This window comes from Coprinopsis cinerea (genome assembly GCF_000182895.1).
Source record: "Coprinopsis cinerea okayama7#130 chromosome 3 map unlocalized cont3.3, whole genome shotgun sequence".
In the NCBI taxonomy this organism is placed as follows: domain Eukaryota; kingdom Fungi; phylum Basidiomycota; class Agaricomycetes; order Agaricales; family Psathyrellaceae; genus Coprinopsis; species Coprinopsis cinerea.
Window position 1 is genome coordinate 1,725,115 of NW_003307542.1, and position 27,654 is coordinate 1,752,768.

At 51.2% G+C, this 27,654-nt stretch overlaps 10 protein-coding genes across 10 annotated transcripts; 2 read left to right on the forward strand and 8 right to left on the reverse strand.

The window, feature by feature from the left end:
- Window positions 1-90: 90 nt before the first annotated feature.
- Window positions 91-2,868, reverse strand: CC1G_01976 (SR140 protein; the record flags this gene model as incomplete). The annotated part of the gene is made up of 12 exons (XM_001830288.2): window positions 2,727-2,868; window positions 2,383-2,661; window positions 2,253-2,329; window positions 2,161-2,198; window positions 2,034-2,107; window positions 1,880-1,969; window positions 1,651-1,827; window positions 1,380-1,552; window positions 1,239-1,341; window positions 1,117-1,188; window positions 883-1,068; window positions 91-822 (listed from the first exon to the last, which is right to left on the reverse strand). Exons 1-12 carry the CDS (start codon window positions 2,790-2,792, stop codon window positions 91-93), a joined length of 2,067 nt encoding a protein of 688 aa, XP_001830340.2. The 5' UTR covers window positions 2,793-2,868.
- Window positions 2,869-3,592: 724 nt separating this feature from the next.
- On the reverse strand, window positions 3,593-6,004 carry CC1G_01977 (phosphoprotein phosphatase; the record flags this gene model as incomplete). The annotated part of the gene is made up of 15 exons (XM_001830289.1): window positions 3,593-3,712; window positions 3,774-3,824; window positions 3,876-3,913; window positions 3,967-4,060; window positions 4,126-4,176; window positions 4,237-4,241; window positions 4,294-4,488; window positions 4,543-4,567; window positions 4,620-4,735; window positions 4,782-4,919; window positions 4,972-5,214; window positions 5,267-5,475; window positions 5,534-5,579; window positions 5,634-5,768; window positions 5,824-6,004. 15 exons carry the CDS (start codon window positions 6,002-6,004, stop codon window positions 3,593-3,595), a joined length of 1,647 nt encoding a protein of 548 aa, XP_001830341.1.
- A 463-nt stretch (window positions 6,005-6,467) lies between these two features.
- On the reverse strand, window positions 6,468-8,783 carry CC1G_01978 (transglycosylase SLT domain-containing protein; the record flags this gene model as incomplete). Its single annotated transcript, XM_001830290.2, has 7 exons — window positions 6,468-6,561; window positions 6,616-6,788; window positions 6,854-7,206; window positions 7,261-7,456; window positions 7,586-7,775; window positions 8,060-8,224; window positions 8,653-8,783. 7 exons carry the CDS (start codon window positions 8,781-8,783, stop codon window positions 6,468-6,470), a joined length of 1,302 nt encoding a protein of 433 aa, XP_001830342.2.
- Window positions 8,784-10,182: 1,399 nt separating this feature from the next.
- Window positions 10,183-10,885, reverse strand: CC1G_01979 (hypothetical protein; the record flags this gene model as incomplete). Its single annotated transcript, XM_001830291.2, has 4 exons — window positions 10,183-10,272; window position 10,297; window positions 10,394-10,671; window positions 10,757-10,885. The coding sequence occupies 4 exons, from the start codon at window positions 10,883-10,885 to the stop codon at window positions 10,183-10,185; spliced, it is 498 nt and encodes a 165-aa protein (XP_001830343.2).
- Window positions 10,886-11,070: 185 nt separating this feature from the next.
- CC1G_01980 (hypothetical protein) lies at window positions 11,071-14,288 on the forward strand (the record flags this gene model as incomplete). Its single annotated transcript, XM_001830292.2, has 10 exons — window positions 11,071-11,198; window positions 11,278-11,317; window positions 11,377-11,419; window positions 11,468-11,523; window positions 11,564-11,629; window positions 11,764-11,874; window positions 11,919-12,059; window positions 12,263-12,476; window positions 12,536-13,617; window positions 13,667-14,288. The coding sequence occupies 10 exons, from the start codon at window positions 11,071-11,073 to the stop codon at window positions 14,120-14,122; spliced, it is 2,337 nt and encodes a 778-aa protein (XP_001830344.2). The 3' UTR covers window positions 14,123-14,288.
- A 1,466-nt stretch (window positions 14,289-15,754) lies between these two features.
- On the reverse strand, window positions 15,755-16,475 carry CC1G_01981 (hypothetical protein; the record flags this gene model as incomplete). The annotated part of the gene is made up of 4 exons (XM_001830293.2): window positions 15,755-15,880; window positions 15,949-15,970; window positions 16,027-16,124; window positions 16,200-16,475. The coding sequence occupies 4 exons, from the start codon at window positions 16,473-16,475 to the stop codon at window positions 15,755-15,757; spliced, it is 522 nt and encodes a 173-aa protein (XP_001830345.2).
- A 1,194-nt stretch (window positions 16,476-17,669) lies between these two features.
- Window positions 17,670-18,804, reverse strand: CC1G_01982 (hypothetical protein; the record flags this gene model as incomplete). The annotated part of the gene is made up of 7 exons (XM_001830294.2): window positions 17,670-17,750; window positions 17,801-18,023; window positions 18,083-18,142; window positions 18,196-18,401; window positions 18,456-18,506; window positions 18,560-18,746; window positions 18,797-18,804. The coding sequence occupies 7 exons, from the start codon at window positions 18,802-18,804 to the stop codon at window positions 17,670-17,672; spliced, it is 816 nt and encodes a 271-aa protein (XP_001830346.2).
- A 2,132-nt stretch (window positions 18,805-20,936) lies between these two features.
- On the reverse strand, window positions 20,937-22,611 carry CC1G_01983 (STE/STE7 protein kinase; the record flags this gene model as incomplete). The annotated part of the gene is made up of 6 exons (XM_001830295.2): window positions 20,937-20,976; window positions 21,028-21,174; window positions 21,226-21,293; window positions 21,346-21,492; window positions 21,549-21,722; window positions 21,775-22,611. 6 exons carry the CDS (start codon window positions 22,609-22,611, stop codon window positions 20,937-20,939), a joined length of 1,413 nt encoding a protein of 470 aa, XP_001830347.2.
- Window positions 22,612-25,907: 3,296 nt separating this feature from the next.
- Window positions 25,908-26,754, forward strand: CC1G_01984 (N-acetyltransferase NAT13). Its single transcript, XM_001830296.2, has 5 exons — window positions 25,908-26,080; window positions 26,137-26,156; window positions 26,215-26,292; window positions 26,353-26,600; window positions 26,661-26,754. The coding sequence occupies exons 1-4, from the start codon at window positions 25,915-25,917 to the stop codon at window positions 26,587-26,589; spliced, it is 501 nt and encodes a 166-aa protein (XP_001830348.1). The 5' UTR covers window positions 25,908-25,914; the 3' UTR covers window positions 26,590-26,600; window positions 26,661-26,754.
- CC1G_14187 (hypothetical protein) lies at window positions 26,751-27,531 on the reverse strand (the record flags this gene model as incomplete). The annotated part of the gene is made up of 2 exons (XM_002911608.1): window positions 26,751-26,792; window positions 26,854-27,531. The coding sequence occupies 2 exons, from the start codon at window positions 27,529-27,531 to the stop codon at window positions 26,751-26,753; spliced, it is 720 nt and encodes a 239-aa protein (XP_002911654.1).
- Between the last annotated feature and the right edge of the window lie 123 nt (window positions 27,532-27,654).

The window sequence follows — 27,654 nt, forward strand, 5'->3', positions numbered from 1 at the left end:
CACGCAATTTATAGTACTTGCTACGATCTGTTTTCATGGAATAAAGGGATTTTGGATAGGGGCTATATCAAGGGCACATGTAAGAAGTATCTAATATTCCAATGGTTCACCGTCTAGATCCTCAGCCACTGGTTTGCCATCCAAGTCGTCGTCGATTGGATCTCCGTCGAGGTCTTCTGCGGCAGGTTCTCCATCCAGATCGTCCACGACCGGTTCACCGTCAATGTCGTCCTCCAGAGGTTCACCATCCACATCTTCCATGGGCTCGCCATCCAGGTCCTCTTTCACAGGTTCACCATCCAAATCGTTCTTGCTTGATTCGCCGTCGCTGACATCCATTGGTTCGCCGTCACTCGGAGCTTCGGAAGCGGGTTTCGATTCTGTGACAGGGTCGGTAGCGGGCTGGAAACCTGCCGCCTTGAATTTTGAGGGAAGACCGCGAGTGGTGGCGGGACCGGTATCTGAAGGAGCCACTTTTCCAGTACCCTCAGCCGTCGTGGTGACATGGCCCTCCAAACGCTCTCTCAATTCTGCAGTGAAATCCGGAGGGAATACAATCCAGTCCTCCCAGATATCGACGACAGTCGTAATTTGCTTCTTGAACAAATCGGCGGTAATTCTCCCGGGGAAGGAATGGTAAATGTTCGCAAGGTGGTCGAAGACTATGCCGAGTCTGGACTGAAACTCCTGACGGAACCTCCATGCACTCGGCACTGGAGCAGCAGAGTTGTGGAGGATGTCGCATATCAGATAGAGTCGTGCCACTTTTCGCGGAACCGGCGTGCTGTCAACCAACAGCGAGGATACGATGATATCAGCCACCTAATGGAAGAATGGGTAAGCTTGAGTGGACCATTGGGTACGTTAGCAAGAGCTACTGACTTCATGCGCTGCTTCTGCGTGTTCCAGACAGAAGACCATGCAACGGGCAACTTCTCCACATTTACCACTCATTGCGCGCAGCATTGCCTCAAAACGCTTGCGAGCCAGCTTGCCTAGCACGTTTTTACGCGTGCGTTCGCGTTCAGATTCCTCTCCAGAATCGGTTGAGTAAACGGAATTGTATCCCTTGGCGAGTGTAAATCTGATGTTCACCGGCACGAGTAAAGCACCTACATCGTCGTCGAATTCGGGCTCATTGAACGTTTCGGACTCTAGCAGTCCACGGTAGAAGGCATGCCGTCGATGCTGAAACCGATGTGAGCATACATGGGCCGAAGCTTCTGCGATAACCTTACAGTTCGTTCTAGCATGAACTTGTATTTGGGGTTGGACTTCTCCCGCTCCTTGAGCATTTGCTCGTACTTGCTCCCGTGACCTTTGACTTCTGCTGCAACTGCCCTGATAAAGGTGTCGGTGACATCATCGTCATCCAGCACTTTCCGCTGTGGACTGCGAGAGCGACTTCGGGAACGACTATAAGATCTCCTTCGACGTGGTGACCGGTCCCGTGAACGACTTCTTGATCGTCGATGTCGACGAGGGGAGGCAGAACGCCGTCTATCCTGTGAACGGCTGCGACTCCGGCTTCGGCTTCGATAACGATCTGAAACTGGTGGATTATTAGGAGTCAGAAGGAAGACCTAACGCGGAATGCCACCTACCAAACATGGGTTTGGCCGCTACCGGGACTGCCTTACTCCAGCCTACTCGCAGAATAGAACCACCCCAATCGAACCCGTCAAACTCACGCAACGCCTCTTCTGCGTCGCGTCTCTTCATGTATGATACGAAGCCGCTCAGTCCAGCACTTTTTGCTTTCCGCGTAGAAGTCATGTCTGCGCCCGGGCCTGAAGATGCGTCGCCTCGAGGCCACATGATCTTTACCTGGACATCATCTTGTAAGGAATGTGGTGACAGACGAAAGGTGTTGACCTACCGATCCAACTGGTCCCACCTTTGCGAAGAAGAGACCCAGGCTTTGCTCAGTGACATGAGGCGGTAGGTTGGCCACAAATATGTTCGATGTCTGGGGAGGGAGGTAAAGGCAGTACTGTTAGGACAAGTCAATCGATATGTGAGGCGACACTTACCAGTGGATCGCCTCTGTCTTTGCTTCCACTTTGACCTTCATATGCGGCGAGGGCGGTAACGGATCGCCCACCGGCTAGAACAGGAAATTATGAACCGGACAGTTGAGTGAATCTGCAGTCTAGCTACCTCTCCCTGCGTATTTAGCTTCACGCTCTGCTTGATCCCTGATATCCCGCCATTAGTGCCATGCACAACAGTGCCAAAGTATCTTGACACACCTCTTGATCTCCTCCAGGAAAGAGTCCATGGCACGTTTCCCCTTCGGCTTGGGCGCAGAAACGGTGGGTGAAGGTGACTGCAACAGATTGGTCACTATTCGAAACGAAGAAAGGGACGAAGAGGGCGCACCCTCTTGAAGAAACCGCCAGTCGAAGACTGCTGCTGCTGGGAAGATCCTCCGGCAGGGACATATGCAGTTTTGGTATCTGCCCTAACGAAAGCTGAGCCAGACTTGCGCGAGGACTCCTTCCCTTCGAACGTTTCCAGGAATTCAGCATACGCCTGTGCAGCGCTTGCTTCCTCTTCTTTCCGTTTCGCCTCTGCTGCTTCTTGTTCCTTCTCTCGCCGGGACTTTCGCACTTTTCCTGACGCGTACTGGGAGAGTTTGGCGTCATCTAGAAACTTTTGCTGGTTCGTTGGAAAAGGATAGGTAAGTTTGCGAACGAAAGCAGATAAATTCGAGTCCGTCGCACTGGGAAGGGCTGTTCTTCCTCGTCGTCGCCAAAGAAGGCCGCCAGTTTGGACTTGGTCTTGTCCATGTTGTGTCTGTGTTCAGGGAAGTTGTCCCCGTGCGCGATTGTTCTCTGGAGGTACGGCTAGAATAGCCTATAGCGGTATGGTATGCAGGAAACTAGAAACGAAGCCAGCACGCGCCAAGCGCTGAGAATGGATTCAAACGGGCGTTCCCACGGTAAGCTTATTCAAATGAACAATTGATCTGAATTGATTGGCTGTAATGAGCAAAGTAATTGAAGGTGATATGTGTAGATAGGAATTGCTCCTCCGGGCGGACCTGGGCACCGTAGACAACGCTCCCACCCCGCCGCGTCCCAAGGGGCGCGGCAACATACATTGGGACTCGGGAGAACAGGACCCACCAACTCACAGACAGAATCGGACCATCCCGCCACGGACGAGACATTCGGAGGACAGGACCCCCCTCAACTCATACGGGGACCAAACTCTTGACGGAGAACACACACAAATGACTGCACTGGTTGCGGTTTCTGGGCTTTCTGAATCGGGTAAAGCACTGTTCGCAGTGCACTCGCTGGCGCCCGTTTAGCGGCGGGCTCGCGCTCGTACTACTACGGGCCCATAACCCAGAGTTGCTGGCCCTAGCGCTATAGGAGTGGATGGTACGATGAGGTGACATCGCAAGAGGTAAAAGGTTCTGTGCCATCACATCCACCCCATCCACCAACAGCCACCAAGACATTGCTGACATCATCCCGAGGAAATCGGACATTTCCAAAAAGAGCCTTTTGACCTTCACCCCTTTAACCCTGTAGCACTACGTGCCCAGGAACATGGATGACTATGTACAAAGTGCGAAGTTCTATGCTCCCATAAGGAGGTTGGCGAGACCGCCCTGGACATATGCCATGGGCTTCATCGGTGGATGAGGAACGGCCTCGAATTGCACGTATTCTCGTGTGCCTGCAGAATCTATCCGGATCTGTAAACGGTATTGTCCGTCAGCTTCATTAACTCCGGATTCCCCAGAGGCAGAGACTCACGAAAGCTCCCTTGTTGCCCGATTGATCGACATAATTGGGGGCTGAGAAGACCTGTGCAGTGGGATTAGCCTGTGGACGTTGGAGATGTATCGGGTCACTCACGGTGGTGCAGAGACCGTTGTGCTCGATCTGATATCCGTCTGTGAATGACTATGTCAGGGCGGGTACATGGCCTCTGGGATGGTCGGCTTACCTTGTCGAACCTCATGACTACGAATAATACCAGAAACAGAGTTCAATGTACACCATCGTTTGGTAACATCGGGTCCAAATGCAATGCCGACTCCCTGGAACGAGTTAACACGTTAAGTTTGGATCGACACATTGCAATGAACCCCAAACTCAATCTTACCCGTTTACTGGGACCACGGCCTGGTAGTTCCTGTGGATCGGTCCACAACATCTTGATCGTGAAAGCGTCGTTAGGATCAGATCACCAGAAAAATGGATGCTCGCAGTTTACCTCGCCTAAACACACAGTTAGTCCAATCGAGATCTGGAGGTCAGTCGACGGACGTACACATGAGGCCCTCCTGGCCGGGCTGCCTCCCTATCCGCTCAACCTTGCGAATCTCGTCTAGTGTGACACCATCTTTACTGAAGAGGCCACCGTGGACGACGAAGTAACGCTTGAACCCGTCTGGTCCTAGGATTGTGTCGACAGCCTCTTGCCCTACAGGTGGCTTAGTTGCGGTGACGAGGGTCGACAAGGGCACTGCACTCGAGGTCAGCATTTCTATGAGACAAAATCGGGGAGACGAATACACACAAGTCGTAAAGACGTGGGCGAAGAGCTGATAATGAAATCAGTCAAGGGAGAGGAACAGTATGGGGATCTTGACTGACTTTATAGGATTGTTCACCGTGCTTGTGCTTAGCCTCGCCTTCGAATCCATATGTTCTGTTCATCTCCTTTGCCTCGTGGTTTCCGCGATTGATGTACATGTATTTGGGATATAGCCCTGTAAAGGTTTAGCTAGCTTCGAGTCTGGAATGGACACAACTCACATTTGTAGGCAAAGGCAAGGAGGATGACCTCTATTGACCAGGAGCCTCTGTCGACAAGATCGCCGTTCATAAGCAAGTAGTGCTTTTCGCTTGGTTCTCCCGTCAAAGAGAAGAGATGCAGGACATCGTAGAATTGTCCTATAACAGATGGTGAGTAACGAGTAGTTTCGCTGAAGACCTGAAGGCCCACCATGTACATCTCCGATGACATCGATAGTCACACCGTCAGGAATGGTGACCTCGACCAAACTCTCTTCTTGTGAGAAATACTGATGAGCTCCCATGACAATCTCCCAGACATATCGCTTAGGAAGAGTCTTTCCACTCTTAAACCAGTCGATCATCTGCTTGATGAAGTCGAGAGTCATGTAGAATTTCCCATCTTCCTGGGGAAGTACTGGACCAGAATACGACTTGTCCACATCGCAACCGCCTAAGGAATGGGGTCAGCTACTACAGACGACAAACGTGATACAGTTACACACCTTCAGCAATAATTTCCAGACATCTTTCAATTGGGTCTTTCTCTCCTTCAACCTCGATCGCCTTCTCGAACTCGATCTTGCGGATGAGCTTCTGCGTCTCAGCAAGCTGGGAACGAACAGAGTCATTCTTCGGTTCTAGTTGTAGGATCTTCTTGAAATCCGCAACCGCCAATTTGAACTTCATCAACTGAAGATGGCATGTCGCGCGACTGGAGTGTCGCAGTGAGCCAACTACATCCCGCCATTCGAGCGATCTACGACGCGTACCGGTAGTAGGCTTTGGCGTATTGGGGGTTGAGGACGATGGCCTGAGCTATTGAATCACAGTTACACCAGGCTTTTGAAAAGATCGAACGCAAAAACGTACAAGCATCCGCGAGAGCATAACCATGTTCCTCCAGTTTGATTCGTGCAGCAGCTCGATTGCACCAAAAGGTCGCGTCATTGGGATTCTTCTCAATCGCGAGGGTGTAAAGCCTCGCAGCATTAGGGAAGTCATGGGCTAAGGCAAGCTCGTGGAGTTGTTGCAACGTCGTAGAGATGAAAGACGCACATACCAATGAAAGCTTTATTGGCCTCGCCCTTGATCTTGAGGGCCTCGGCTTTCTCCTCTTCCGATACCTCTTTGGTCACGTCCGAGATGCTCAAGGATTGGATCTCTGGTGACCCTGGAACAGAGGTAGGGGGTGTCGAGGCCGTTAGCGCAGGCGAGGATCCAGTAGACGATGCCGAGCTCATTGTTGCAGTTACCGGTTGACAGGATAGAGATCAAAAACCTTTCTCCAAAGGAAGCTCCCCTGAGCATAAGCTTTCTCACGAGATCTCAAATGAATTTTACCCCTGTTTGCGAGATAACTCTTCGAGCCTGCTCACTCTGAACAATTTTTTGTACCGAGATTAACGGTGAATTATGAAGTTACGAGCAAAACTAGCTCTTATAGATCAATAAGAGAATCCTATCGTTTGCATTTAAGAGACAACATCACTTTATGGATGTGTTAAGATGCGAGGGTATATACCATCCTCCAAACCAGAACTTCATCCAGAAAGATCCGAAGGTAAGAAGAATGGCTGAACAATCAATGTTCGATATGCAGGTTATGAAAGCCAGGGAGAGGGGATAGAGATGTGCTGATGTTGGGATCGTAAAGCATCATCAAAAGGGAGGCACGAAGGAGCGATAGCCAACGCAAAAAACTGCTTAGCAGACGTCGAGGTTGAAGTACTTTCCAAGACGGTTGTTGTTGTTGTAGGCGTTGATGTTCTGGCACCAGCCGTTCAAGAATTGGTGGAGACTAAAAGTCCAGGTTAGCGTGGTGTCCCATATTCAGAAACCACAAGACACTCACTAGTCGAGGTTGTTCTGGCACCTGCAGCAAGCAGAGTAGCGGGCGGCGGTGGCACGCTCGAAGGTCATTCCACGGTTCCAGCCATTGTATTGGCCAAGGGAAATCAAAACATCACCGTTGTTGGCAGCCAAGGTCTGGGCGAAATAGCGAGCACCAGTTCGGATGTTGAAGAACTAGAGAAAGAGGGGAACCGTATCAATGCGAGCCCAGATGTATGAAAGCAATAAACGAAACGTACAGGTTCCCTGCAGTTACCACCGGGAGCGCCACCGCACTTGTCTTGGGTGATTTGCATCAAACCTTGTTCGCCACCTCCACCAACAGTGTCGGGGCGGCAAGAGCTCTCTTGCATGGCGAACGAGGCAAGCATGATAGGAGGAATGCCGAACTCTCCACCGACTTGCTCGAAGATCCAGATGAAGTCGCGGCAAGCATGGAAGGGGCTGTTGGGATCTTCCAAAGCGCTACCGAGGGGCCTCATGTTCAACTCGCCAAGGGAAATGTAAGGTGGTTGCCATCCTCCAGGGCTGTGAACACCACAGTTGAGCCAGTCGATGTGACCGTTGACACCGCTCTCGCTAGTGGTGTGAGCTGAAATCGGTCGGGGTTAGCGGAGATCACACGGACGTTTGCAGCGTCACTCACCACTTGGGCGAGAACCACCGCAAGTGTCGCGCCAGAGCATTCCACCACCGTTGCCTCCTCCACCACCGCCGCCATTGAAGTTGTTGTTGTTGTTGTTGTTCTGTGGCGGGGGCTGCTCTGGGGCAGGAGCGGGAGCAGGCGCAGGGGTGGGAGCTGGTTCGGGAGTTTGAGCAGGAGAGCTGCGAGCGGGAGGCGCCTAATGTTTTCGATCGAGTCGATCAAACCATAGGATAAACGGTAGAAATACAATGAGCAAAACCCAATATGATTTTAAAGCAATACTGACAGCGCTGGAGGAGCTCCTGGGTCGGCAACGCCTGCGGACCTTGGTAGCACTGCTCTCAAGGCTGGTGGGAGCTGAGCGACGGGCAATGGCGGCGTGTCGGGCGACGTGGTTGCCGCCGTGGTTGATGACACTGGCGTTGGCCGTGGCGGCGGACAAGAAGACGGCCAAAATGACTGCGGTCAACTTCATACTGTAGGAAACAGTAAGGAGACTCGAAATGAAGGAGCGACTGTGGTGAGATTTAAGTTGAGTAGGACCGAGAATCAACCGGTGCGAAGTGTTCTTAGTGAGTTAGAGGACGTGGAAGGTGGAGAGCGAGTGAGAGAAGGGGAAAGAAGAGGGGAATAAAATATACGTGTCGGGAGCGGAGGAGTTGAGGAGGGAACTTTGGTTTGATGTTACGGCCAAGCGAACAAGCCCATAAAAATGAAGTCAAGGGCATCCAAGTCCGTTCATCATCAGCACAAGCCGTTGTTATGCGTCCGCTAGCAGTCTTGGCATCGTTGAACATACAAGCTGTTAGCCGCAGGCAGGTCCTGTTGACTCCTCAGTGGCATAGAGCTTAATACTAACTTGAGCGCCTTAAAATTCTGTGCGCTCAGGAGTCTTTCTCGAGAAGCAATCGTTGCTGCGGTCGAAGCTTTTCCTCTAAAAGGGGCAGCAGCGTGGGCAATGTCACTGAGGATGCAACGCCAAGGCACTACACTTACAGTAAGTGCCAAGCGCATCAGTGTCATGATGCACCAAAAGGGGGACCGCCAAACCCGAAACGTGCAGAAGGGCGCTTTCACTTAAGCCACAACGATGTTCCTCGAGCGCCTCTTTGCCATAACTCTCTCGACATCGACGAGAAACCGCCGACTATAGCTGGACTCGTGGCCTGCTTGACCGACTGCTGGACCCAAGGTCTTGCCAGCCGTGACTCGATCACGACTGCCTCGCGTAACCTTAATTTAACCGACACCCGACACTGGAGACTTGTTGCTGGCCGCCATGCATGCCCTTGACATCTGGACTTTAAGCCAGTTTACCGCTTACGTTCAGCCCACGTATACCCGGCGAATCGGATGACAATGCCTCGGGCCAAATCCTATTTCCTTTCCTACTGTTTTCGACGCCTGTACACGCCTTTTCCGCCCGATACCCTCGTGCTATGCTCTTCGTTGGCCCATCGACCACTCTGATCGCGAAGCGGTCGTGATTTCCGAAGGAGGGATTTCTCCTTCTCTGATTTCATTTCATCTGCACAGTCGGGGTCTTCCGATGCTTCCACGCAGCTTCTACGGACACGTTGCGCGTGACATGCAAAGTCGAGTCGAGGTCTACTCGTACTCGGGATTGGCGCCTGGCGCATCTCGTGGATGCAACTGGTTGGATGCAATGTATGCTGTGTCCAGGCTTTGGGGAGCATAGCCTCTGCCCGTCGTGGCTCTTCCGTATTCACATTGATATGAATTTCTCCTATTCAGACTGCAATGCAGTTTGTATGGCTGGTTCTTTTTCACTTCTTTCGAGAACCGGGGGGACGATCATGATCGACACTCATGGCAGGCTATGAGGTTGAAGATCTCGCTCCCAGTTAACACCAAGTTTCATTTTATTTTCATATGACTCGGAGTCACTATCGGTATGTGTGTCTAGTATCACCATCATAGCGTCCGAGCCCATGGTGCATGCAATGTCCACGATGCGGTGACGTTGTATAGCCATTTTATCACGTTTTTCAAATTACAGGCGCACTGATAACAGGCAGGCAAAATGTTCATGACATCTGGATGAAAGAAGGCGTTCCTTTGGTGAAACACTTTGAAGGAGATCGAAGGCTATTCGACGATATTTGCGCGACGGAGATTAACTGTGCGTGTAAGTCTAAACCCTATTCCCTACGACTCTCGCAACACCTTTCCCTTGACTACCCCTGGCATCGGACTAAAATTGATTGGCTATTGGCATATCGAGCTCATATCCATTGGACACGATTCATCTTCGTCACCTGAGCGCATGCGTTTCGCCTTCTAGTCCGAAATACCATGCACAACACACTGGTTTCATTACACCTCGTTATCAGTCGAACTTGCGAGGAAACACCTGCTGGAAACGAGTCCTTTCTGCCCCTTCGATGGCGATGATAACGAACCTGGGCTAAACTAGGTTCTCCTTCCAGTTCCATCTTATCAGGTTCCCTCTAAATCTAATGAACCATTCCAACGCCTTCTATACGACTTGCAATTTATAGGACACTGTTACTCGGGAAGATACTGACAAACCCGCACATCACCTGGCCTTCTCCAGAACTTCAGAACGAGATCAACTTATCCCCAAACGAAGTCTCTACGTTCAACACCTGTTCCCGTATATGTCAACTTGTTCCTCCTGTGTCCGTTTGAGGCCGTGGTTAGCTAACGTTACTCTTCCCCTTCTTTTTTAGAGTTTAACTGTTGTACCTCGTGAACCACTTCTTTTCTAGAAGTTGTGCATTGGAGGCCGTGTTAGCTTTCTGTGGGTGGATTTGGAAGGTCATCTAGAGGAGGGGGTTGGAGTGGAATCACCTTTCGGAGCACTGGAAGGCTGGTGTGTGATTTGGTGGGATGGGAAGAGGCCCATGACGTATTGGCATAGCTATCCTTGTATGCCGCCTAGGTGCCCTTCGCCAACCTTTCTCCGACGGTGCCCTCTGTGGATGGCTGTCCACAGAATAGGGGCCGGTTGACTGGATGATCATTGGGCTGTGTGTCGGGCGTCTTACTCACTCTATAAGCACTCAGAAGGAGCGAACAGATGCCCGAATTCGAACCGTTATCGGCCGTCGTTTAAGACCAATTGACTATTTAGAGTCACTCTACATACAAACCTGCGATGGGCTCCAACGTTCCTTCCTCCAAGGTCGGACCAATGAGTCGAATGGGCGTGATGATAGTGGATCCACTCGCTTTTTGGCAGTGACGTGGACAGAGTGTCGAACGCCGTAGTACCCCGGATTGTGTAGAGGGGGAGATGACGCCGACGGTTTCATCGGGGGTTTTCAGTCCCTCGGAATGGTATGCACCGACGCTTATGTAGCCTTTCCGTTGAAACTTTGATCTGAACGCAATTGTAACAGTGACTGGACGTTGGTACTCATTTGACTATAACCAGTAGATGAGTTATCGCGATTTGTCATGTCAAGTGCAGGACGTCTTGCAAAACAGCACACGCGAACTTTTAACATACATGGAAGGGGTCTCTTGATATAGATCTCTCAGTTCCCAGACTTGGAGTGGCAGAGTAGACAGTGTTAGCAGTGGCTTCGCTAAGATGCTCGGGAGAAGAGATGGTAACAGTTCGAATGAACCGGGACATGGACATGCGGCGCATATGATGCTCAACAGCAATTCTGATTTGACACTGTACTCGTCCAAGTTGTACAAGTTGAAAATGTGACGGAAAGAACGCCACGGTTACGGGCGGTTATCGCGTCTATGTCACTCCTTCCGTGCTGCGGTTGGACATATGTATGGAGAGAGAGAGGATTATGGGAATTGTAGATGGATCCTAGCTGGCGCCTGGAGCGCGAAGGGGAAAGGGCAGAAATGGATCATACCCGAGTTGGCCAGAAAGTCCCGGATGGAGGGGGAAAGAAGCGGAACGGAGCAGATGGTCAAAGGGGTACGTGGTAAGGAAGGAATGTTGGGGAGAACGTGTCGTCGGGAGTCATAATGAGGGTAGGGGAGAATGGTATGATTGTTGTGTAGGAAGAATGAGCTCATCCTCAAACTTGGTCGCATTTTAGCGGTGAGTTAGAGAGGATGACTGGGAGTCACAGATGACATTTCCTTGCGATTAGGATCAAGACGCGTAAGGTTACAAATGGCGGGACATGGAGGGGGGTTCACTGTGAGTCATTATGAAGGCGGTCAAAAGGCTAACGCTGGTTTGCACTAGTCGCACCGCATATTGCGATAGGTGGTCTGAGCATGGCGCCTCATCTAGGGCGGAGGGTATGTGTGACTGTGGTCCCCATGGAATTCGGGGAACAAGAAAAGGAAGAGTACGAGTCAGATTGGGAGAATGGAGGACATGTCCGGAGGAGTGCCGGAGGAAGCAGTGCGTGTGGTTCGGGGACATTTTGCCGAGAACGGAGAGCGGCCGAGTTGCACTGTTCGTGAGTCATTGTGTTTGGCGGTGTTAGAGATAGAAGTGACTAGCCCTTGAGCGTAGATTGACCTGTCGTTTTAAAGACCCAACGACTCACTTCCGTCAACCTTCCCGACGCCGAATCCAGAACTCTCTACATTCCGTTCAGCCGCCCAGACAACACCCGCACCAGCTCACACAAAGTCACTGCTAGAGTCAGGACTTTGTGATCTCGGATTACCCAACGTCTACTAAATAGACTTGGGCGATCCCATTCCCCTCTCTGCCCACGATGTGCCAACGACAGAACACCCCATTTGCCGCCGCCAACAACGCAATTCTCCTCGCTGCTGCTGCTGTTTCTTTCCCCTCTGAATCTGAACTTTACTATCTCAACAAGGTCAATGCTAGCTTCGCCCTCTGAATAATATTCTTCAAACCTGTAATATCGGCCTGCAACCCCAACTCCTGACTGTCTGACAACCCCAACTCGTCTTTCGACCCTGTAACCAAGAACACCGCAACCACCGCTCAATGCACGCATTCACCCACACACTCGCGCACAGGGCTCCGCCAGCCTCTAGAACAAGGGGCCGGTGGCAGCCCTATGCGCCTATTCCCTCTTGTTCATCTTCTTCTTCTGCCTCTTCATCGTCCTCAGCTTCCTCTGCAAGAATATCCCCAGCCTCTTATTTATACACACCAGCAACATCAGCCAACACACCGCCTGCTCACAAGACACCCGCCTCTGATCCAGCCATCCCAAAGGATTCCTCGAGAGATGGAAATAGAACCAAATTCGCCTTGACCCTTGTCGGTACGTCAGCGCTCCTTGCCTTATCATTATCCGAGCCCCCGCGAACCCAGCCTCTCTAGATCAATCCGTCAAGACCCTTTGCGATATCTGGCGCCCACAGGACATTCCACAAGTTTATTCAAGCCCAAAGACCCTGCTTCCTGGCGAATCTATCGCCCATCCATGGCAAACCCAGCTCTTAGCAAAGAGCTCCAGCGCCTCGCACACTCTCGCCTCCTCCATCATCTCTGCTTCACAGCCTCCCGCTCCCACGGCACCAGTACTCATTCAAACAGGAACTTCGGAAACGCCCTGCCCCCTCGTCCCGATTAGGGGCTTCGTCCATGACGTCCTCCGCAGATCGAAGACGTCTGGAGGCGTTCTCCAGACCGCACTCTGCTACCTCGAGGCCATCCGCCCAAAGCTCCGTGAACTGATCCAGCGGGAGAAACAAGGAGTGGGTTTGCGAGGGGAGCCTGAGCAAACCAGTTCGATCACCCTGGCGAGTGAGGCCGAACTTCAACATGAAGCAGAACTCGCTAAATCTGAGCTCGACACCGTCGTCATGGGTGATCAAACCACCGACGACATCCTCGACACTGTCCGCGTGTCGGATGACGAAACAGATATACCTTGTCTTCAAGAGCTTTGTCCTCCCAGCATCCGCCCAAGTCAACCGGCGCCGAAACCATCCAGCAATGACCTACCGCCGGCTCCTCCTCTTCCATCCCCGCTTCTTTGTCCGCGCCGCGCATTTTTGGCGGCCCTCATTCTCGCCTCAAAGTTCACTCAAGACAAGTGCTATTCGAATCGCGCATGGGCCAAACTTTCCGGCCTCCCTCCACGAGAAATTGGTCGTTGTGAACGTGCCCTTGGTAACGCGCTCGAGTGGCGCCTTTGGGTTGGTAAAGCCGCAGCGCCTGCAGTGCCCACTGCGAGCTCTTCCATGCCCAACAAACCGGTTGCCCGCTCTCAGAGCGAGCCTTCACTCTCGTTCACTGGATCGCCGCCTCAAACCCTCCGTGCCGATCAGTCCATGGAAACCGTGGATGTTGGCCCGGCACGAAAGCTCCCCTTGCGCCGTTCCTCAACGCTCCCTGCTGGCAAATTCCCAGATCACTATGTTCCGATGGATTCAAGTTCGGATAGTGGTTTTCTCCAGGTCAGTAGCGCTATCTTGGTTGTCGTTCAATCTCTGATGCTTTGTCCAGCCCCCTGCGAAATCGGATTCCAGCACCAGCCCCTTCTCCGACGTTCCCGGCCTCAGCTATTCGCCATCGTCAACGGAGTCTTCGTCTTCCGGCGAGCGCACAATCCAAATGTCGACGTTCCTGGATGATAACATGGCACCGCCGACGACCAGCGAAGTGTCCCAGACCTGGACGTGGCTTGAAGGCGAGAATCCTACTGGATTTGCTGGCGGGTTCGATGGTATCTCCTCGTCTCCGGTTGCGATCATCAACGGCAAGCTTTTGAATGGCAATGGCCTCTCCGCTTTCCAAGGCAAAGCCCCCATGGTGGGCATATTCAATAATCCTGCACTCGAGTCTATCACTTCTCCGCCGTATCATCATCCCAAAGTATCTCCGGTGGACAACATTCACGTCTTCGATCCCTCAGGAAGCTTTGGAAATGGAGAAGGCCGTTATCTTGTCTCGATGCAATAAGCTTTGGGCGCCAGTATCGCCCTCGGTGATATTCTCCTCTCTCCTTTCTCCCTTTCTATTGTCCTATGTGTGCCCTCTGCGTTCGGCTCGTTTGCTCGAGCTGACCTCGACTTCCTGTTGGTTGTCTTGTATCTTGTCTGTGTGTGTACTCTAACTTTTCCCTCTCTCTTCTCTCCTCTTTCTCTTTTTTCTTTCTGTAAACAGCAGCAGCGCGAGAAACCACCTTTCCAGTTTACGAAAAAAAAAAACAATCAGATTCAGTTTTTCCATTTCATTCATCTCTGCGTCTTTTTTCTCCGTGATCCTATTTGCCTTTCCAATTTTGTGCTTGTATCTCCAAACCCTTCTTCCTTACCCTAAGTGCATTGGTGTCTTTTTCCGGACGTGGAATGGGTGCACAAGTTCTTGGTGGCGATTGTCGAAATCCCTCCCCTCATCTTGATAACCGTACTTTTTCCTCTTTTATTGTGATTTTTTGTACTTATGTAGTTTTCCTGTCGTGGTATGAATGAACCCTTTCTCTTGCAGTTCGACTTCAAGCTGGCGCCACGACTTTCAAGACGCACGAAGACGAGAGCGATGTCGGGTTCAGGAGGAATGGGTACTTGGTTGCCTTGGTAGGTTCAATCCCCCCTATGGTGTTCCATTGCTAAAGGTGTACATAGTTCGCCCAGCCACACGGCATATCAAGCTCATTGGCTCGCTTGTGCTCCCAACACCGAGGTGTTCGTTGCGGTTCGATCCTCTCACCGTCGGGCGGAGCTCTATCGGGAGCATAGCGCTACCGTTGACCACGGCATTTGACTGGATTCAGAAGAACCGGGGAAGACGGATAAGCGAGTTGAGGTGGTCCATCCAGTCGACGCTGCTATTGACCACCACCCGACCCTCTCTTTATTGGTTGCTTTCGGCGTCGCTGTCGGCAGTGTGTCATTTCATGGATGGATGGATTTTATCGTTGCGGGCCTTGCAATCCGAGCAAGGCACGGCGGAATCGATGCTGGTCGACGACGCGACGAAACAAACGACATTACTCAGATATCTGTGGACAGTGGCATCTGCTTGCTTACGATACTGATGAGCGATTAAGCAGGTACACATACCCCTGCACCGTTCCACATCAGCCTCAGCGACAAAGATGGGTGTCGCTGTTGCAATCATCAATATTCTGCGCCCGCAGTTAGACGATGACCGCCCGCACGACCCTCTCTCTGATAGTGACTGACAGTGACACCTGGATGGACAACGGTGTTTGATGTGGATGGGACTGTGCTGTCGTGCGCCCGGCGGGTGCGGGGTAAACTCACTTCGGCAATCGTACCAATGCGCGGTACCACGAGCTCGCGGATGGCTGCTCTCAGTTCCTCGTTGACATCCGCGGCGCTCGTGTTTTAACTGTCAAATCGGCGGTGGTCTCCATACTCTGCCTCCGATGTGTGTTTCGTCGATGGCATTCGCTCGCGGCTTGCAGGAGTCGTTCCCTGAACCCCGATTAACTTATTCGCTTATTCAATCTGGTGGAACCAATCTGTATCAACGCGCGCGCTGGAAGGGTTTCTCTGAATCCTAGATCATATTTAGATTGCCCCTGGTCCCCTGTAATTTATTCCTTAAATTTAAAGTTGCACTAGTTCACTCGTTAAAGAATTCCAACGGGAAGTCCCTGGTCTGGATAGCGCGCCATTTCGTGGGTCGGCCGTCTTCATCACGATCGGCCTCGTCGGTGAAAAGCGAGTGGAAGATCACGTCTTCTTGTCCCTATAAAGGCGGGAGAAACGGGAAGTTAGAAGGGTTTTAAAACGTGTCCAGGGTAATTAAAAGCCTACTCTGTTAGGAGGGTCGTGGATTCTGTGAAGAGTGTGTGAGGAGCTAGGTTGCAGAGGAGGTCCGTCGCGAGCGCTCACCGGACATGCACATAGCCTTCTCCCTCTTCGTCGTTGATGGCGGGCAGCCTAATCTTCCCAAGGATGATGTAGCCGTAGCTCGTAGCGGCGCTTCGAATCTGCGCAGGACGCAATGGAGATCATCAGCTCTAATTCCTTCCCTTTGATCTAGTAGTTCCTGAAGGCACGCGCACCTCGACGAGATCATCCTCAATGGTGAAGTTTACCAAATCCTTATCGCTGATGCCTTGGGCCCTCGACCACATCTTGGGTTCATGTGCGTCCCAGTGTCGACGTGACTTGACGATCTCTGATTTAATAGTGGGAAGGATGTAGTTGAACGCATCGATCCCTGTTTGCTTAGGTGGGCGAGGTTCGTCAAAGTTGAGCATTTCCGCCGACGCTGGATACAGGTAAGCTTTGTTAGAGACGAATTGGGGGCTAAAAATGAGGAAGAATAGCTTGCCCATGGTTTCTCGGATATCTCGTTGTGGAGTGGGTCAAGTGTGTGTGTGTGGTGGTCGTTGGTAGTCAAAGGGAGTCGCGACGACGAATAGGGGTACTGGCCCTTTTCCCGGAAGAAGACATGCCCCGAATTAGGAAAGCAATTTCATCTTCCGCGAAATGAAGTGCGAGATAGAAACAAACAACGGGGGGCCAGCCTTTCTACTGTGCATGTAGGCCCATATCTCCGTCACTAGCATTCATCTCCGGTTCTTCACTATCTTGCTTAGGGATCGGCAGCCATGTCACCCGTGGCGATCCCTGCCGGCGGGATCAGACGTGACAAACCTCTCGCTATGCAGGAGGCAATTTGGCACCCCAAAATCCAATGTCCAACTGTGACCTTCGGGCGAGTAGCCACACCTCTGGCGACCACCTCCATCCTGCGACTGGCTTAGTTTTGCTGACATGTTGTTTCATAATAGTTGGAGTGGGACTCGAGACGTTGCGGTGACGCACAAGGTCGCTAAGCCCCTCGTCGAACAGCAATTCGAAAAACCACGGAGTTATGCAGAGATTTCGCCTGATGTTTCACGGTGAAGTTCAGGCAAAATTGCATAGGATGATACACACCGAATTTCACGGCTGCGAAATTCCCAGTTGCAAATCGCCCAGTTTTGAAAGTCCATGACCATCATTTTTCCTGTGCTCGTGAAGCGTCTCGACGAGGGGCCAACTTCGGCCGCCCATTGCAAATTAATACATGACACGATGAGTGCGCATTGGATGAATCAAATTCCAAGGGCTTGAAACGATCATGAAACAGTTGCAGGACTTACTCCAGGTTAATTTGCAATGTTGCAACTCGAGACATCGCCTCTCTTGGCCGTTCTCATCATTCCCAGCACACCAATCACACCACCGCAGATCTGATCCAAGAGCAAAGCCAATGTGATAAGGCATATACTAGCCATAACATACAGATTAGTTAGTTCCATGCCGGATACGGTTCGATATATACAACAGCAAAAGGTGCCCAGGCTTGTGAGTACATTAGAAAAGATCATGAAGTCATTTGCGATTATCTGAAGACGATTAGTAGTTAAAATGCGAAAGCAAGAACGAGAGCAAAGGTTAAGTTAGTGCAATGATCTAAGGGGTACTGAGTGCAATGGATACGAGGGTAACTGGGAGAACATAATGGGGCATTTCAAGGACATTCAATATCTGTAATGAGACTGCAGTTGATTCGAGGAGTGACCCATGAAGGACCTGTCTGGTACAAGGTGATGGCTGTACTGCTGGCAAAGAGTCAGCATTCGGCCCGAAAGCAGTTTCAGAGGAGACGTACGCTTGCACCCTGATAATGCGAGGGTGTATGCCAGGCATCCTCGTCGTGCCCATAGTACGACGAACGATAAGGCAGATTGGGCACCCTCGAGTCCTGCATAGAATTGGGCACTGGCGTCAGGCTGTATCGGGACTGGTACTGGGGCTCGTGGTGTCCGACAGATGAAAGATGGCAGCTCGAACTGGAACTCCCAAGTAGATGGACCCGGTCTTCACTGAATGATCTGGGAACGAAAGGAAAGAAATTAGCAGGGGCTCGATGGGGTAGTAACTAAAGACTCACGGTGGCACCCGAGAGGGGATGGGTTCGAGTTTAACGTCTTGTCGATGAACATGCGAGTCACTGGTACTAGGTCAGCACTTCATTTCGTGAAGTCTAGCCACCGAGATGATCACCTGTGCGGTGGCCGTGTATAGTGGGGTTGCGAGAAAGCACCAGAGTCGGACGTTTGTAATTTGGTTGGGGCAGGCGAATGATGTCGTGTGGGAGGCGTGGACATGTCTGACAGTCCTGAGGAGTCGGGATTGGAGCAGCGGTCAAGTGAATCTTTTCTCGAGGCAATCGTCTTTTTGCGGGTAGGAACATTCTCAGGCCATGTGCACTACGCATGACTCCTGAGTGCCCCGGAGAAATGAATGGAGTAAGCAGAACGTACGTCTCGGTTTCCATTGTCGCAACGCGTACAGACAGGATGCACCTCATCGCACTGAACCGGTGGTGGTCAACGAGATGCAATGGGAATGACAAGGGCGTACGCACCTTCACTTTTTTCACCCTGCATGTCAGACATCCTGTCTTGCTTCGAGTGTATTTGGGGCGCTTCCTCTCGACCTCACCCATTCGTCTCGGATTATTATCGTAACGTGTCGAGGAGCCTCGGCTACTCGTCGACGACGCGTCGTCATGGATCATGGAGGGTGGAGGTGGCAGAATATAATCTCTGGCACTGCCAACGATAGTGAGGACGTGGCAAAGACATAGGATGTGGTCACTTACAAGGACATATCGGTGAAGAAGGTCGAGTACAGACCATGTTCGTGCTCCGAAAATGTTTTATATAGCAGCTCAGATGGAGGCTGCGAGGCAACGAGCCAAAATAAAGTCCGTCACTCGGTTGTGATCCCCGAATGTCAGATCTAGGGTCAATTGCCGGTACGAACATGGAACTTGGTGGCTTTTTCTTGGTGGTACCAAATGCTTCCATGCTGTGGGGATGGGTCTGGGCGAATCATGGATACTGTCATCTTTTTCCAGGTACCTCCCGAAACACTATGCCTAATCCGTCAGTCGAGCGGTCAGACGCGGTGACTCGTCTTTGTGTAGTGTTGGGAAGCAGTCCTTGCACTCTTTGTGCTACTTTGTGGCCGCCTTCGTCGTCGAGAGAACCCCTTACAAAAGGTGGATGCAATCCCGGGAGGTCTAAGCAAGGGTTTTCGGCCAGATCTAGAGGCCACGCTGCGTTAACGGAATTCCGATCACGGGATGCGCCCACTATAAGCGCCCTTTGCACGCTAGGACTTTGCCAAGCACGACAACGCGCCCGTCGAGAGATTGTACGTCTAGTCAGCCTCCTGTTTTACAATGCTGAGCATTGGGGTCTGAACATGCTCTGCACGAGCATTCTGCGGTTTGCTTGACAGAGGTTAACTCGTCCCAACATTGGATTATGACCCATCTTGTAGATCATCATTTTTCTTCCGCACGATGCAAGCGCATGCCTAAAGTCTAGATGATCTTCTGAGGCCCACGAAGCAGCTGCATTACACAATTTTACTCTGACACTCCACATTTAGCCTTGAAGATTCCGGCCTGCAAATGAAGAAGTCCTGAACCATCGATATGCCCAGTCTGGCCAAACATTTGCTTGGAGACGTCTCCCTTGGTGCACGCAAAACCGTTATAAGCAAACAAAGCCTACAGTCAAAGGAAAAAAGGGAGAAGAAATTGGGGAGTCCGCCCTCAAGACGGCTTCGCTCGACCTTCCTTTGCCTCGTGTTCCAGCGTCTTCGCTTCGTGCATGGGTGGCATCGTTTTTTAATTGAAGAGTCGCCATAATTGTTGTCTGGAACTACCCTTTGTCGCTTAGACCCTATCAAGGATTTAGACCACGACCCGTATGACTGTATGTACGCACGAAAACACGGTAAAGCAACGGTATCTTGTACATAATGCCTTCATATATGCCGGTAAGCTTGGCCTACTCCCTGAATCCGAGCTTCGGCTTGAGACGGCATTTTGAATTCGACATATCATCCCAGGTGCCCGACTTGTTTACGTTAAGATATCCAGGGATCGAACTGTTAATACATTGACTCCAAAAGGTTCGACGAGAACGGCCTTTTGGACTTGAACACGAGTTCCTGGATTAATATGTAGTCAAGGGAGGAGGACCCTAAGTTGCCGCCCATACTCGTGTTCATGTAGATCCGGCCAAAAGCGCGCGACGGGAGGTTCCCGTCCTGTTCTCAATGGTCATCAAATCGAAGAATTAGAAGTCCCAATCATCCCGAACTGTGTCAGCAATACGAAGAAGGGGGTCTGCCAGCTTCCAAGGGCCCCGATGGCTCCACAATCCTAGAAGAGAGTCCCCAGCGGGAGGGTAAACTATACTCACCACTCATCCTTGAGCTTTCTTCTGTGGCGCTCCTGCCGCGACGACTATCCGTGTTTCCTTGGGCTGCTCGCCAGGCGACGCGTTGTGCTCTCGGCTAGGTGGATTTTCTTCGATCGAACCGGGAATATCGGCAATGGGTGGCAGTCCCTACGCGAAAGGTAATCGCGGGCGATCGTAGCATATAGTGAAAGGTTCGACACTCGCTGCGGACGCTGGAGGGCCCCAAAACCCCCTCATGGCGAGGCGTATTGCAAAGCATACCCACTCTGACTCCCAGCCAGGTGGATTGCTCTCTTTCTTTTGGTAGAGAACAGCGTCAAAGAATTTGCATTCAGTAGACGAACGCGAAAAGGGGTTCTATAGCACATTGGAGATTGGCATGACACAAAAGGAATCAAGAAGCCCAGACGATAGCAAGAAGTGTGTTTCGATAGCGAATAGATAGTGTAAGTGAGAAAGAAGCAAAGATGCCAGTGGAATTGGGAAGATTAGTCGAAAGCTACCTAGAAAGAGTAATACATTTCAAGGCGTTCCAGACGCTGTACCCGGTCGTGAAGAGCTTCTACGATGGATTTTAGCACAACTGTGCGGTCGGTATTTCGAACGAACTTACTCATCCCTGGATTTCTTCGACCGCGACCAGCCCCAGACCTGAGCAATCCATCTTCCCATGGTGTTCTCGTACTTCATCATATTCTTAATCCACGGGTGTTCTAACATATCCTTCGGGGTTGGCCGATCAACAGGGTCCACGGTGAGCCTGAAATGTGACGTGGTCAGCAACTATTTGCCTCACTGCTGAACCACTTACGCTTGCTTAATGAAGTCTTTCATTTCTTCGCTCCAGTTGACGCCAGGTTCATCCTCAAGGCGGGGGGGCTAAGGGACGGGTGATCAGAATGACGGCGGTAACAATCGGTAGAAGGCCTACCTCGCTATTCGTAATGTACATCATCAACTCTATCGGCGGGAGATCAGGGGGGAAAGGGAATCGGTTTTGGACGAGTTCGAGGAGCGAGATTCCGGTTGACCAGACGTCGGAACGGATGGTATACTCTTTGCCCTGTATACGTTCAGGCTGTTACAAAAGCGATCAGTGTCATTAAGCCTCAGTTTAATTCCAATTCAACTCACGGCCATATAGAAGCTCGTTCCCGTGAACGTTCCAGCTTGCGACAAGATCAGCTCTCCAGAGACACCGAAGTCGCAAAGCTTGACCACTCCTTCCTTCGACAGAAGAATATTGGAGGGTTTGATATCACGGTGGATCGTCTTCTTTGAATGCAGATACGAGAGTCCTTGGAGAACCTGTGATGGTTTGAAATGATTAACTGCAAGGAGAGAGCAAGTGAGCGCGTACCCCTTCGGCCAACCGACCTGCAATCTTCTCTCCGACAATCGCACCCCGCTCCCTGATCCTCTTCCCCACAGACTCCAAACTCCCTCCCTCGCAGTATTCCATAATGATCTTGATCTCGCTCGAAGACGGCGACATGTAAGCTCCATAGAAGGTGATGATATTGACATGCTTGGTTGAAGACATGATTGTCAACTCTCGAAGCAACTGCTTCATTGGCGCCTCGCGTGTCGTGATCGTCTTCCGCGCCATGATCATCCCATTGCGCTTATCTTTGACCTTGTGGACAGCTCCTCCAGCGCCTTCACCGAGCCTGGAAATCTCCTCGAAACACTCATCTGACCACTGTGTAGACGACGGGTCTTCGATCTTGGACAAGATAGAATCGCCTGGCGACGGATTAACTGTGGGTGGGGGCTGCGTCAAATTCAAGTCACGAAGTAGATCTTGAATTCGGGTGATAGGTTCAGATGCACCAGGCTTGGATGCAGGGACAGTCGTTGTGCCGGTGTCACCGCCTGGTTGGATTGTCGCGGGCCCAGGTCTGATCGTTCTTGCATCATCGCCCGGAGACATATACGACTCGGGAGGACCACTAGGCCCTCCAGCGTAAAGTTCGAATGAAGTGTTGTTTTTGTCGATCTTGAGGCCCAATATCGGCTTCTTTCCTCGCTGTGGGATTCCTAGAGTGGGCGGGGCGAGCATTGGGGGATCCGCTGGTTGTATTGGCGACGTCGGGAGATTGCCTGTCGTCCTGATCGTCGGAAAGGGAGGCCTACGACCCGGTGTCGGGCCCCTTGGACCCATGGGACGTGGCAGGGTAGTCGTTTTGGCTTCCATCGTGATTGTTGAGGTTGAGAGATACAACGAGCCTGATGCGCCGACAACTCTGGTAGCTGTTACCTGACAAATGGGGTTAGCGCCTCATTAACCAAAAAATGCTATCTATTGTTCCTTACTGTTTGCAGCGTTCCTTAATGCTCTATCTCGACGGCGAAACTAAATCGTGGAAATTATCTGGACGATCTTGTCGACAACGACTGGGCTGTGGAAGAGATTGTGGACGATGCACAAGCACTGGCTCTCGGCGCTGTTAGCTTTGTCCTTGTTGTGCCTCGCCTCATCATAGGGGCAATCCAGGACCAAGAACCACACCATCCCACCGCATCCCATACGCTGCTTTCATCCACAGTTACTCGTATCGTGCGCTGACCATGGTGATTAGTGAAGCAAATTTGTGATTCAAGTGGTGTAGACGGTTATCATTGCAGGAGCTCTTCCCGCTATCTCCTGATCAGAAATATGCACAGTACATTTACTACCGGACAAGGCGAAGTCCCAATGTTGAGGAGGCACCAGAAAATGTTTTCAGTCTTGAGATTAAATGTATTCAACGGCGGCCTTGACATTGGGCTCACTTTTGGAGGTGATAAAGGTGACTCTCCACCGGCACAAGACAGCTGAGAAGCGCCAGCCACGGCGTACGTGTCATCGTTTGCTCTAAATAAACGCCTTCATTACAAGGGGGTCGTGGGAAAGAAATCCCGGACACCGACCTAGGGAGGTAGTTCCACCCTGAAGGTTGCCTGAAGGGCCAGAAAAAAAGTTTGGAAGGGCCTCCAAAAATAGAAATTTAGCCCCTTTCTGAGTCAAACAGCATTCCCGTGCGCCCAGAAGAGCAGAAAATCCAGGTAAAAACACATTTTTGACCTACATCCAAGGTCTATCGCGAGTTTATGTGCGCCAACAACCCTCATCCGCTCTGGAGTCTGACCGTTCACGTAAGCTGGTTAAGATTGGCTCGAAATCCTGAGCTTTCGACTCATGGAAGCATAGATAATCAGAAGGACTCTGTTGCAATATCGTACGGACGCTCTGTCCCTCTGGTCAGAGCTGCGAGTTCTGAATTCAAATCCCTCAAAGCTCAAACCATCTGGGACAGATATTCAACACCATCTGACAATCCACAGGGCCTCCGAGTTACCTTGCGGATTCCTCCTTTATCGCGCTCCTCTCAACGCGATGCGCGGTCCGACAGGGGAGGAGGCCAAAGGGCGCGGAAGTGACGTAATAACATTGCTAAATATGGTAATACCCCTATATTCTACCTAGGTAGTTCAGGTTGAAATCCTGAGAAAAGATTTTTCGACCCTCTAGCCGGAACTTTTTGGCCGACACCCCCTTGCTTCATTAGCACCATGTTGATACATCCGATCCTCTCGCTCGCGAACTCACGACTCACCGATATAACCAACGACTGAACTTGGAACTGTATGTCAACCTAGTATTGTAGCCATCTGCATATACCTCCCCAACGGTGTACCTCGGGTCCGTCACATGGCTAATTTCACTGTAGCAGGTGGCAGTCGCACGGAATGTATACTGGAAGGGTAAACCACTCAATTTACACAATACAGTAGGTACCTCATTCGAGAGCAGTCTAGACGGACTGAAAGAAGCGGTACTTGTGTTACATATGCGTCTTCCACCCAGGTTCTCCAGGCAACTCCGAGAATAGTACACGAATTAATCGGCGAGAGGATTACTGCATTCCTAACGTGGCGGTCGCGCTGGATATCCTCTACAGTACTTCTGTTGGATCTGGGACTCATGCGATTAGCACGGGCAATCTGTCACTAAAGTTTGCAGAACGTTGGGACGTGGTGTCGGCAGACAAGAGGGAAGCAACATCCTTGTCAGTGGATCGAATGAAGCGACATTCCGCTATACTTTGAGGCAGATGTGTGACGAAATCGATTTCGGAGAACTCGCCAGTGGTTCGAATCGAGGTTGGAGACCCGTTCTATATGGAACACAGCGACGTTCCTGCTGGAGCTCTATACCGTTTCCTCAGAGATCAGGGGTAATCCAAGTCGACAGGGAGTAACACCAAGAACAAGAGTGACAAGGGAGATCAAAGCCAGAGCACCATCGCACAGGTCCGAGAGAGGTCGAGAGCCCGCAGCATTTCTGGAAAGGAGGATTCTTTCGCGGGAAACTAGGTCCCAACTCTTCACGGACGCAACTGCCAACTTTTATTGAAAAGATGGTACCTTAGTGCAGCTCTCCTGCAAAAGGAAGGTCAGGAAATTGATGAATTAAATATCTGGAAAGTAGAGTCAGTTTGCGAATGAAGTACCGCGAATACGTATCAGAAAGAACAGGCATTCAGCGGGGTGTGGGTCCCGGCGGCCAAGTTGGGGGTCGGATGCGGGTCATGTCGGGTTCGACTTCGACCAAACGGAAGGGAAGATTCAGGAAAAAGAAAGGACGGTGTTGGCCCATTGATTCTGTCATGACTGGGAGTTGATGGAGAGGACCATGAGGCCAAAGATTGTCCCCGATTCAGGCCTCGCAGCTGGGAAAGGACTCATCGCTTTGATGACGATTTCATCTACGTCGTTTCGGCGGAGAGTTAGACGGAGCTCCCGTGCGGTGGTCAACTGAGATGACAGATCCTGTGGTCAACAATGAGTGTCGAAAAAGGCTCAACGAACCACATGATGCAATAGACTCGGGGTCTGTCACATATTGGGGTACAAGTCACTTTGAAGTTTGGAGATACAGGCTGACGAAAGGTCACCGTACACTTAGCCTCTGGAGAGCCGATGTCAAGCGCAACAAACCCGATGATAATTTTGGAGTAAGGACCGTAGACCCGTTAAGGGACATACAGTGACTGAAGCCCCCATCCAAGGACTTGACAATGACAGGTGAGGTACTGGCCAAAGTCTGGGTGGGTCATAAAACAATTCCTCCAAAAATGATTGATTCAATGTCGAAACGTCAATAAAGGCCCTAAGTAAACCCTGACTGACTCGGAAAAGACAAGAAGAAAAGGTCGCTTTAGCGAATTTGTTGCGAAGGAGTTACTACTTACGGTATGGACGCTCATCTAAACTCCGGCGATGTGCGCCTGTTGAAGATGGCCTTGAGATGGCCGAGAAACCCTGTCTAGGTGCTGGAAGAAGCCCAGCGAGCCCGTTATTCGTGAAGCTGAGCTCGCTGTGTTGAGTAATGAAGGAGCAACTTAACCGCACGGCAGACGCGACTTTCCGCTGGTTGGACGCGGAGGCAAATAAGCCCAAACGACGTGAAACGTTGACGCATCGGCAAGAACGCTCTTTGTCCACCGTCCCCAGTATGCCATCCGCAGCCTCCAAATCGAGTCGCGTTTCGTTCTCCTCCTTGACCGAGAACAATCTCGGCACTGTTCGTAAATTGAACTCTGTCTTATTTCCAATACGATACAGTGAAAAGTTCTACCAAGATATCCTGAAGCCTGAGGTCGAGGAGTTTTGCAAGTTAGGTACGCGTACCCTAAATGCTCCCAAATTCGGCGTTCTTCCTGCTGAACGATCCCAGTTTATTATAATGATATTCCCGTATGTCGGCCTGTCTGCATAGGTATTAGAATCGAGTCGCCCACCCTCTGTCAATAAGGTAGGGACCATCTGCTGTCGACTCGAGAACAAGGACGATCAGGAGCAACTGTACCTGATGACCATGGGCGTTCTGGCGGTGAGATCTCCCCCCTTCGCGTATCAAATGAGTTTTTCTGACAGAAAAATTGTTTCTCAGCCCTATCGATCAAGAGAAGTCGGGTCAAAGGCCCTCGAGTCGGTTTTGGAGGCTGCAGCGATGCACAGCCCAAAGATCCAGAAAATATACCTGCATGTGCAAGTGTCCAATGAGGACGCGAAACGATTCTATGAGCGTCATGGCTTCACAGAGGTCGGCATCCACAAGGATTACTACAAGAAAATCTCGCCCCCGGATGCGTGGGTGCTGGAGAAACGTGTGACCGCCGAGTCTTAGGGGAATCTTAGGTGCGTCCCCTGTGGTTCCATCCGTTGAGCACATGCTGACGATGTCTGGGTATTACTTAGGGCGATTTAGTCAAGAAAGAAAAATTAAAATTATTCCTCCATTACTACGCGTGGTTCATATCATCTACATTGCCAATATATCGTACTGAATCACGATCGACCGTCTTCGACTTTGCCACAACCTTTGACCAGCTGAAGGACCATATGTCAGTTTCTGGCTGCGTGGTCGTCGAGAGATGGAAATGGGACCAACCTGATGCCGCTTCAATGCATCCTTCCGTGTAAAGGTTTTCCCGCATCCCCCATTGCATAGGAATGGTTTTTCGCCCGTATGTGTTTCGCGATGTCGTTTCAGATCGTGCTGACGGTTGAAAGAAAGTGCACAGAGGTCGCATGCGAACGGTCTTGCTGGAGGGGTTGGGTATTGTGCGTTGGGCATTGCCGGGGAAAGGGGTATTTGTTGGTGGTAATGAGAGCTCTGAGGCGGTGAAAGGCTTATGGTTTCATGTGTTGGGTACGCCTGAGAATGGGAGCGGGGGCGTGCGTATGGATGGTTGGGCGGGTGTGGCGAAGATGACGAAGGTGAGTATGTATAGGACTGTGAATGCGAATATGGATGATGAGACATTGGTCGCGTAGAATCTGGTCGAGGCGGGTCATGATATCGCGAATAGCCGTCTGACCCACTCGACGAAATGGGCGATGGATAGACGGGGCTATCAGGGGAATGTGTGCCACTCGTCGACGTCGGGTAGTATGTTGCCGAGTAGGAGCTCTCGTCGTTGTAGACAGGGTGCTGAACCGCAGAGCTCGAGGAATGGTGTCCGCCCGAGGAGTGATAGGTGCTCGAGGGGTAATTGTGCGTGTTGAGGTATGGCTGCGCCACCTCGTTCCATTGTTGGTACTGCGAGGAATATCTTCGTTCGGTCATTGTGATCTGGGGGGTTGGGACTTGAGAGCTTACCCTGCCGGTTTGCATGGGGCTTGCTTAAGTAGGTGCGTCGGAAGGTCGAGAGGGTTACGAGACTGAGATTCAATCCGGTCAATTCGCAAA

Excerpts from the sequence above, each read along its gene's own strand:
- CC1G_01984 (XM_001830296.2), top strand. The coding sequence starts at position 25,915 with ATGCCATCCGCAGCCTCCAAATCGAGTCGCGTTTCGTTCTCCTCCTTG. Across the intron at positions 26,081-26,136 it reads CGAGGAGTTTTGCAAGTTAG|TTTATTATAATGATATTCCC; the intron begins GTACGCGTACCC and ends GAACGATCCCAG. Across the intron at positions 26,293-26,352 it reads TGACCATGGGCGTTCTGGCG|CCCTATCGATCAAGAGAAGT; the intron begins GTGAGATCTCCC and ends ATTGTTTCTCAG.